The 10,819-nt window shown below is 44.2% G+C and overlaps 1 protein-coding gene across 3 annotated transcripts in view; it reads right to left on the minus strand.

The window, feature by feature from the left end:
• The window catches only part of LRGUK (leucine rich repeats and guanylate kinase domain containing), a 137,078-nt gene extending 127,153 nt beyond the window's left edge, over window positions 1–9,925 (minus strand). For all 3 annotated transcript variants that reach the window (XR_013524246.1, XM_002751972.6, XM_035254703.3), the window contains exon 1: window positions 9,598–9,925. Coding sequence is in view for 2 of the 3 variants with exons in the window: in XM_002751972.6 (XP_002752018.3) it covers window positions 9,598–9,897 (300 nt within the window). In the remaining variant the exon portion in view is untranslated. The remainder of the gene's footprint in view (window positions 1–9,597) is intronic.
• Window positions 9,926–10,819: the final 894 nt, after the last annotated feature.

Consider the following 10,819-nt stretch of genomic DNA (forward strand, 5'->3'; position numbering starts at 1 on the left):
CAAGAGATCAAGAACATTGTGGCCAATATGGTGAAACCCTGTCTCTACTAAAAATACAAAAATTAGCTGGGTTTAGTGGCACGTACCTGTAGTCCCATCTACTCAGAGGTTGAGGCAGTAGAATCGCTTGAACCTGGGAGGCGGAGGTTGCAGTGAGCTGAGATCATGCCACTGCACTCCGGCCTGGGCAACAAGAGTGAAACTCCATCACAAAAAATAAAATAAAAGAACTATCTGCCAAATCAATGTTTTCATTGCCACTGTTTTTTTCAGGTGGTCATTTGTGTTGGACATTCAAAGCTGAGTGAATATTGTAGCAGTAGAAGCATCAGTGTCAGTGGTGGTATTGATTGAGTGCTTCTCTAATCTAAACACTGTGCTAAGAGCTCTCAATAGATTAACTCATTGAATCCTTTGGACAACACTGAGATAGGTACTCTTATCTCTACCTTACAGACTGAAAAACTAAGGTTTGGAAGTTCTCACCTGAAACAAACAGATAGTATGTGACAGAGCTGAAATGAAGATCCCAATCTGTCCAATCCCAGGGCAGTTCTCCAAAACTGTCCTAACCACTGTGTTTAACTGCTTGCCCACACCCCAAAGGATGGTTACATCAAATTAAGCCAATTATTTCTCTTAACCTGGCATTCTTGCTGGAGAAAACAGGTCCTTCAGTTCAATTAGTCAATGTTGCTAGATTTGTAAAATTTACAAGATTATTAAAAAGGTGATGATTGGCCGGGCACAGTGGCTCACACCTGTAATCCCAGCACTTTGGGAGGACGAGGCGGGTATATCACTAGGTGAGGAGTTCAAGACCAGCCTGGTCAAGATGGTGAAACCCTGTCTCTACTAAAAATACAAAAATTAGTCGGGTGTGGTAGAGGGCACCTGTAATCCCAGCTACTCGGAAGGCTGAGGCAGGAGAATCTCTTGAACCTGGGAGGAAGAGGTTGCAGTGAGCCAAGATCACACCACTGCCCTCTAGCCTGGGCAACAGAATGAGATTCTGTCTCAAAAAAAAAAAAATGGTGATGATCATTTCTATAAGGTGGTTGCCTCTTGGTCTATAGACATCACACAGACCAATGTCAGCCTGACATGCCCTTCCTCCAACAATGACAGACAAAAGAGATAATAGGTGGGTCAGTACTAGGTTTGTGCTGCCTTCAACTCCATAATGATCAACACATTAACACTGGCATCAACACAAGGACACAAAACACAGTAATCACATCACTCACTCTGACATAACTAATCATGACTAGCATGTAGACTATGATGGCAAAATATCCCTTTTCTAAGTCCTCTCTATGAATTCAGGAACCAACAAAGCTGCTCCAGCTGTAGGTACTGATGACATACTCACGTAGGCTTGTGCTATTATAAAGAGTTTCTTTCCCCACAAGTTTCCACTGATCCAGGGAAGTAAATACCACCAACATGGACAGCATATGGCTTCAGAATTGGGCAGGCATGGTTTGAACCCCAGCCCTGCCATTTTGGATGTGTGACTTTGGGGAGCCTTGTAGTTTTCAGCTATAAATAGGAAACGTTATTACCTTTGAAGAAGTACCAGACAGGTTGCTCTAAAGTATGCCATGTTGGTATATTGATTATTTTGAGCTGAAGGCACTTGAAAAACAGCAAATGCAGGGAGAGACTCTTTCTGAACTCTCTTTATCTGCCTAAAGGCAGATCCTCCAAGAGAAACTCAGTTGTCCTAAATTCCCACCTTGGTGGTTTCATTAAACAGAGAAGATTGACTCTTACCCACCCCAGGAGAGGAGACCAGAAATCAATGTCACACTCAGACAGACTTTGTCACAAACTCTCATACCGCACATCTGCTTTTTATCCATTCCCTAAAAAGCATTTATCCTCCCCTAAGGGACCTGCATCCCTTCTCCCCTTCCTCTATTGAGATGGTACATAACTTCTCAAATCTCACTGCTTTTTTAATTATTCACTTTTATTTTTCCTGCAATGTTCCCCACAAACATTAAAAATTTATTAAAATTGGTATATGTATATATATACCTTTCCTCCTGTTAATCCATCTGTTTTCAGTTTATTTTACAGACCCAGCTATAAAAGCTAGGAGTGTAGAGGGAAAGTCTTTCCTTCTCCACATCTTCTTTTAATATTTTTGGAGAAAGAAAAAAATGGATATACAACTCACAGCACAGTAGGTACAACACAGTGTTCCCAACAGATGACAATTTTGTTATTATTAATTGATGAAGTCAGAAATTCCACATCTTAATGTTTCACTCACCCACGCCAATCAGCCTGTTCACAAAATGGGCAAAACACATTTACTTTTCTAAATAAAGTCCTAGTTTATTATATAAGTCCTGGGAAGGAATGTCACCTTCCCTCCAAACTTTCCACCCAGCCCTCTGAAGTTCATCTGGCCCCTCCATTTTCTGGTTATATGAAGACAGTGCATCCTTACTTATAACAGGTGGATGCTTCTTTTCAACTTAGCCATTGACACGGAGAGGAGCCCAGGCTGTCAGCATTTTTCCATGTCCCCAACACAGCTCTCTGCACAATAACCTCCTCACACCTCCTGAGGTTCCTGACATGTGGCAGTATTGTCTTCCCCTTCCAATATTCGATCATTTTCAAACTCCTGTCGTTATCTTGAGTGGCTTCAGAAGCCCTGTGGATGGGCATCCAACGCTCCCTTCCTAACACATGCACACATGCACATGTCCTTACTGTCTCAACTCCAGACAGCTTACTCTCACGGCCATGCCTGGACCTAGCCATCATGCTAAACTGCTCCATCCCGGAAACCTCAGACTCCAGTATTCCGCTCTAATCCTACAGTGGCTTATCCTTCAACCTGTCTGGTACCTGTTGAACTTGCTCACCAATCACAACAAAATCTCCAGTCTGTTCACAGATAGACATCTTTCTCAGAGTCTATCTGTTCCCTTCTGACTATATTCCCTTCCCTATTGGGCAGCCCATGGGCAATTCTCTTTTTCTTTTTTTTTTTTAGACACGGTCTTGCTCTGTCTCCTGGGCTAAGATGTAGTGGTTTGATCTCAGCTCACTGTAGCCTTGACCTCCTAGGCTTAAGCCATCCTCCCACCTCAGCCTCCAAAATAGCTGGGACTACAGGCATGTGCTACCCTGCCTGGCTAATTTTTATATTTTTTTATAGAGGCGGAGTTTCACCATGTTGCCCAGGCTGGTCTCAAACTCCTGGACTCAAGCAATCAGCCTACTTCCACCTCCCAAAGTGCTGAGACTACAGGCATGAGCCACCACACCTGGCCCCATAGGCAATTTAAATTTCTCTCTATCTTCAAGTCTCTGATCCTGGTCCCCCCTGGTTGCAGCTACCCATCCATATACAAATCTGAATCAAGTTCACAATCAACTGCTTTACTGAGGCAGGACTGTGTCATGTTCATCATTCATCAGGGGGAAAAAAGTCTGTATAGAGTTCCTAGCACATGCAGCTTGGCTCAGTGGATAAGACATGGTAAATAAGTAAACAGCTATGGTGCCTGTCCATAAGGGATTTACAGTTCAGTCTGGGAGACAGACACGTATTCAAGCAATTTTAGGCTTTGATAAATATTAGAATAGAGATAAGCAGTGTCTACTGACTATGGGCAGGGCCCCCATTGTATATCAGTGCCAGGATGGAATAACAGTTAGCAAAGTCTTCCAAAATGAGAGAGCCATTCAGTAGAGACTCAAATTGTGAGTTACTCTGACGAAAGGGAAGATAAGGCTGAAAAGCGAGCCAAGAAATAGTATTACAGGCAAAGGGGGCAGCACGTACAAAATCCCAAAGGCAAAGGCAAGCATGGCCCATTGAGAGAATGATGAAGGTTCAAGATGGCTGAAGCCTAAGGGGGAAGGAGGCAAACAGTGCCTCACACATGCTGAGTGCTCAAACGTGGGTTGAATGAATGAAAGCACCTACCTGCTAGCTGCTGAGTGGGCTGGAGAAGATCCCACAACCGAGCATCCTGGAGTCCCTGCAAAGCTGAATTTTAGCTGCGTCTCTTTGCTATTAAACAGTCTCCCATTCTTCATCGGCCCCTTTTCAACTCCCCTTCTTGACTAGCCCAGCTCTCCATCACTCTCAAGCTGGCAGAGCCTCCGCTCCATTGCCCTCTTCTCAACTAAGGCCCTTCTCTTCTACTTCCAAGGCAAAATGGAAGCTCTCACATGTTAACCCTCTCAGCTTCCTAGGAGCACCTGCCCTAATGTTTCTCACTTAGGTCTAAAGGAAGACTGTGTTCTCTCTACTCAGGGTCCCACCCCCTTCTCTCTCCTCAGGGACCACTTTTGCCCCCTTTTGTCTGTGTTTTGAACCCACCACTCTCTACTGTTCCCACTCCAGCTATAAAAGTATGGTAGACTCTACTGTCCTACAAGGCTTCCTTCAGTCCGGCAGGTTCCTTGAGCTATAAACTGGAGTTTCCTTTAATAACCAATCTTCTCTAGAGTTGTTTTTTATGCCATAGCTCTCCTTTCCTTGCCTATCACCTATTCTTCAACTTCACTTAGCTTCCTGACTTCACCGCCTCCTAAAAATCAGGTGGGCCACTGTCTCCACTGACCCTCACATAGGCAAAATCAATGAGCACTTTTTAGGCCTCTTCCCACTTAATCTGTGTGTAGTATAACCCATTCCCATGTTCTTTCTTTTTTCTTTTGAGACAAGGTCTTGCTCTGTCACCCAGGCTGGAATGCAGTGGCATGATCATAGCTCACTGCAGCATCGAACTCCTGGGCTCAAATGATCCTTCTGCCTCAGTCTTCCAAGTAGCTGGCACTACAGGTGCATACCTCACTATGACCATTCAGCTAATTTTTTTTAAATTCTCTTGTAGAGATGGGGGTCTCACTAAGTTACCCAGTCTAGTCTCAAACTCTGGCCTCATGCCATCCTCCTGCCCTTGGCTCCCAAAGTGTCAGGATTTCAGGCATGAGCCACTGAACCCAGTCATCATGTTCTTGAGACACCTGGCTTCCCTATCATATAGGTCTTCTTTCTCCTCCTGCTTCTCTTACCAGTCCTTCCCAATTTTCCTCCCTGCTTCTTCATCTGCCTACCGCTTAAATACCCTTGATATCTGTACCTTTATGGTTCTATTCGTGGCTTTTCCCCTCCCATCCCTTACTGATTGTCCAGAATCTAGTGGTGATGGTTCCCATGTCTCCTACTCTGAGATCCCTCGCTGATTTCTGGTCACGTGGTTCCTAAATCCAACACCTTAGCACAAAGCTCCATCTTTCCGTGATTTCTATGATAGATAATGGCCTTACTATTACCCCAGACCATGCCATAGGCCTAACAGCCATCCTAGACTTCTAATATTTAATTTGTAAATGAACCATCTTAAATACTTTAAATATGTTTTTATCTTTAGCTTCCTTTCCATTCCCACTGCCACTGCCTTAATCCAGGCTCTTCTCACTCCCCTGGATTTTGCTAGAATCTTCTCACTGATCTCCTTGCCTCCAGTCTTACAATCCTCTAATCTAATCCCACCTGGCCAATGGAGCAGTTCCTCACTGTGTAGAGACCCCAGTCCAAGTCCCCACAACATCCCAGTGCCCTTCACCATCTCACTCCTCCCTAGGCTGCTGCTGCTTCTTTTTTCTTTTTCTTTTTTTTTTTTTTGAGATAGAGTCTTGCTCAGGCTGGAATGCAGTGGCAAGATCTCGGCTTGCTGCAACCTCCGCCTCCCAGGTTCAAGCAATGCCCCTGGCTCAGCCTCCTCTGTAGCTGGGACTACAGGTGTTTGCCACCATGCCCAGCTGATTTGGCTTTTTTTTTTTTTTTTTTTGGTATTTTACGGCCTTTCACCATGTTAGCCAGGATGGGCTCCATCTCCTGACCTCGTGATCTGCATGCCTCAGCCTCCCAAAGTGCTGGGATTACAGGCGTGAGCCACTGCGCCCAGCCTGCTAGGCTGCTTCATCTGTTCTCACTTGTAACTCATCGGTAGGAAAAGCTGCCACCTGCCTGTCCACACGGCACCTCTCTACTCAGGCAAGAGTCTCCTTCCCCTGAAGCCTGCCACGCTGCCACGTCCCTGCAATCCAGCTGTCAACTGTACTCATCTCTTTACGGCATACTACTGAATTATGCTGAATTGCTATGATATACTCACATTCTTATCTCACTTTGAAAGCAGGAACTGTGTATGTCTTCAATCATGTTCTCATCTTTTTCTACCATTACTGTTATTATTTATTGCAGCCATAATTTTTTGGGAGTCTACTCTGTATCAGACACTACAGTAAGAACTTTAAATATAGAGTTTCTTATTAAATTTGATGCTCATAACTATCCCAGGGGTAGGTATTATTACCCACATTAAGGGACTGAAAAGAAGTGTTTTTCATGCATCAATTTTTGGGCCCAGAAACTTCTGCTCTGTACAGTCAAAGCAATAGTGCAGTACAGTCTGTACAATCATGCAGCTCCGTACCGTCAGAGCAATCATGCAGTAAATGCTTGTTCAGTGAAGGCTAAATTAATCAACTCACTTAATGGGCTGCAGTTAGCAGATAAAAACATGTAAGTTACTATTTGTATTAATTGGATCCAAAATATATTATGATAAGCATTTAACATACAGGATCTCATTTAATTCTCACAATTCTGTAGGTATTGTTATAATTCCCACATTAAGAATGAAAGCGGTTGCCAGGCGAGGCGGCTCATGCCTGTAATCCCAGCACTTTGGGAGGCTGAGGTGGGCAGATCACCTGAGGTCAGGAGTTTGAGACCAGCCTGACCAACAAGGAGAAACCTCGCCTCTACTAAAAATACAAAATTAGCCAGGTGTGGTGGCGCATGCCTAAAATCCCAGCTACTTGGAAGGCTGAGGCAGGAGAATCGCTTACACCTAAAAGGCGGAGGTTGCAATGAGCTGAGATCATGCCATTGCACTCCAGCCTGGGCAACAAGAGCAAACTCTGTCTAAAAAGAATGATAGCGGTTAAGTAACTTGTTCAAGATCTCACAACTAACAACAAAAAGCTAAATCAAGCCTCAAACACTAATCTTGTGTTTGAACAGGTGGTCCATACTGCCTCCCTTAATTCATAAGGGCTTCTGAGGTTTAAGGCAAGTTTCATTAAAGGCACCCAATAATCATTGTGACCATGATAGCACTGCAAATATTCGCCAGGCTAAGATGGGAATAATAAATCACGGAACATGAATTTCCAAATTTTAAAACTTGGTTTCAGTTTATTTAGCATATTAATATGTGTGCAATACTGTGAAAAGCCAAAATAGAATAAAAACACAAAATTAATATTTAGAGTGTAAATGGAAGGAATAATGAACCTGTTCCACACGTCTTACAAGGCAAAAAGGGAAAACTACTAGTTCATGTCAACCCCTTCTATGGTTTGTTCATGGCATACTGAAGACAGATTAACAATGGTGCTAATGAACCCCATAGCCAAAGAGCTAGGTGTTAATTAGAATAACAAAGTATACTGGTGGTTCATTTGTGAATTCCTCTGGGGGGAAGCTGGTGAAACCATACAAACATCTCAATGTGGCAAAAACACTGCTAGAGTTTTGCAACAGTCACTGTTAAAGATAGCAAAGTAAATCAACAAAAGACAAAAGTAATAACACAGTAATTAATTGCTTTCTATGGTCAACTTGAAGCAAAACTGATGGTAACTGGTTAGCCATCTTGAGTATAAGCAAGTAGAAAAAGAGGAAAGACAAAAAGGGGGATGAGGATGGGGAAAAAAAAAAAAGGCCAAATGTTGAAAGTGAACAGAAGGAAATTACAAAGGAAGGGGAACCCAAGTAGTTAATAAAAGAATCAGGGTAACAGAATATGCTGCAGGTTAGAGAGGGGGAATAAGAAGAAATAAGACAAATGAGGAAAGGAGTCTGTGAAAGGGAACAGGCATAACAGAGAAATATTTCTGGCCACAAGGAGAAAAGGTGACTATGAATCGATGCAAAGATGCAAAGGGGAAACCAGAAGAATATTACAGAATGAGGGTAATAAAAATATCCTAGGCTGGGCACAGTGGCTCTATCTGTAACATCAGCACTTTGGGAGGCTGAGATAGGCAGATTGCTTGACCCCAGGAGATCAAGACCAGCCTAGACAGCATGGCGAGCCCCACCCGCCCCTGCCATCTCTACAAAAAATATAAGAATTAGCCAGGTACTGTGGTATACGCCTGGCTATATACCACTGGCATATACCAGTATAGTCCCAGCTACTCAGGAGGCTGAGGCGGGAAGACTGCTTGAGCCTTGGAGGTCAAGACTGCGGTGAGTCATGACTGCACCACTGTATTCCAATCTGGGTAACAGAGTAAGACCCTGTGAAAGGAAGTGCAGGGGAGGGGAGGGGAGGGGAGAGGAGGGCAGGGGAGAGGGAGAAGGGAGGAGAGGGGGAGAGGGGAGAAGGAGAGGGAAAGGGAGGGAGGGAAAGAAAAGAAAAGGACAGAAAGAAAGAAAGGAAGGAGGGAGGGAAGGGAAAAATAAGAGAAGGGAACAGAAGGGAAATGAAAGAAAGAAATTCTACACTTTTATATTACATTTACTTCTTAAAATAATTTGATGCAATTTATACTGCCAAGGAAAAGGAAAGGGGAGAAAAAACCTAAAGGAAACTTTGAAATTAAGAAAAAATGTTGAATCTGAGTTTCCTGGCAGCTAAGACAAAGAGAAAAACCTAAGCATATTGAAAGAAAGCAAATTAAATTATGCTTTTGAAAGAAAGCAATTTATTAGAAGCCAAGAGAAAAAACTGATGTGATGAGAAGTGGAAAAGACAGGAAGACAGCAATGGACTAAGAAAAGAAAAGGATGATAATACGAGTAAGAAAGAGGTGGAATTGCGTGGTGGTCAGAAGAGGTATTGCAGGAAGGAGGGAATCGGCAGTCCTGTGAAAGGTAAAGCCACCACCCCAGTCAATACAGGTGGGATGATGGGAACATTCCCCACATCCTAAAATACTCCCACAGTGAGCTGGCTGTTTGAATATTTTAAGGGCTCCTTTCTGGTGTGTGTGCATGTTGCTTGCATAAGACATAAGCCCCTGACAGAAGTAATGTATTCAACTTTTAAGTCATTAGTCTTTGAGGAAGCACTTTCAAAAGAGGATTCCCCGCCCCCCGAAGGAGGCTGATGGGACTAGATCTGGGGTCGAATGTAGAAGTATTTTATAGCCATGGGCAACAGGTGCTGGAATGCCAGAGATGAACTCTGCCTATTCACAATACTGTCAAAGTGTAATTGTGAAAAAGCTAAAGCCATAATTCCCAATTATCTAGACACTCTTTCAAAGTGACGGTGTGTTAACTTGACTCATAAGAAATCAAATGTGTTAAGGAAAAAGAATGGAGATTTTTAGAGATATTTCAGGCAGGGGGTGAGAAAACGGGGTAACAGACGGGAAAAAAAGAGAGGAAACAGGAGTTCCTGGAGGCGAGAGAGCCTGAGAAGGTGTGGGAAGCTTCGGGCTGGTGGGGGTGCATCGGGAGCTGCCGCCTAAGTAGCAGGGCCTGACGGCTGGACGAGAGAGCCAGGGAGTGAGGGGTAGAGGGGGAAGGCACACCTCCAAATTCAGCATTTCGGACTCTGAGGACTCCTCGGATCTCAACTCGCCCTCGCCCAGGTCCTCGTCTCCGTCCGCGTCCAGCTCCTGATAGCGGTGCATGAGCTGCTGGAGCAGGTAGGAGGAGGCTGCGTTGTACGTGCCTTTCGTCTTGTGCCCCATGGGAAAAGAAGACCGGCAAGGCTGACGCTCCTCTTCTGCAAGAAACTGTAACGATTGGGCTCCAGTTCGGGATCTGCCCAAGCCTCTCAGGAGAGAGGCAGCTCTGGTCCTCAGGAGAGCCCTCTCGGAGGCCGCCATCTTGTTTAGTGGGGTTGCCTAGGAGACTGACGCTCGGCAAGATCAGCCGCAGGGGATTCTGGGGCCTGTAGTCTACTCCGCGCTTGCTCGCCTTCTGCAGGCGGGGGCAAGGGGTGCGCCACTCGACTTTCCTTTTTCTCAGCCTCTTCTGTTGTTCTTCTCTTTTTGGTCCGTTCTATTAGCTTGTCTTTCTTGTTTTCACAACTTTTCGCTACACCCCCTTTCTTGATTTCCAGCTGTTTCCTCCCTACCCTGAGACGCCTCTTAGAGCTTTATCATCCCACGCTAGGATCGCAGGTGCGCCTCCGTTCCCGCTTCATTCGCAAAGGGCTCTCTCCGAAGAGTCATACTTTGGAAGTGTCTAATGTCTCTAAAGCTGTCTGTGGAAAGCTAGTACCATTGAAATTTATGCAGAGCGCGACGCTAGTAGACAAGGGTGCATCTAAGTGAAATGGAAGGCATGGTTTCTGTCCTTATGATTTAATTGCAGATAATAAAGAGAAACTACCAGACAACGCCTGAGAGCTGATTTGCAATTAATTTACATTCCCCACCCCCACCCCCCAATGATAAGCCTTGTCCTTGGGGAGAAAAACTGGCAGTGGTCTAACCATCCAAACAGAAAGAGAAAAAAATTGCTGTCAAATTGACACTGTATCTGAAAGCGTCTGAAAAGCTATTAGCATCCCATAAATAATTATATTAGTCAAGTGACCTGCATTGGCAATTATTTTAATCTTGTTGCATAGGCTCTCTTTGCAGTTAAAAAAAAAATACTCTTGCAAGATAACAAAGCGTGATTTTATGCTAGTGTGATTTTATGTGACCCAAATCCCATAGCCTTAAGCTCCACAAAGTCGACACTCTATAGAAAAGCAAAATGAAAATTATAGTAACTATTATTGCCATAGAGATGACACTA

Source organism: Callithrix jacchus, chromosome 11 (assembly GCF_049354715.1).
Source record: "Callithrix jacchus isolate 240 chromosome 11, calJac240_pri, whole genome shotgun sequence".
NCBI classification, from domain to species: Eukaryota; Metazoa; Chordata; class Mammalia; order Primates; family Cebidae; genus Callithrix; species Callithrix jacchus.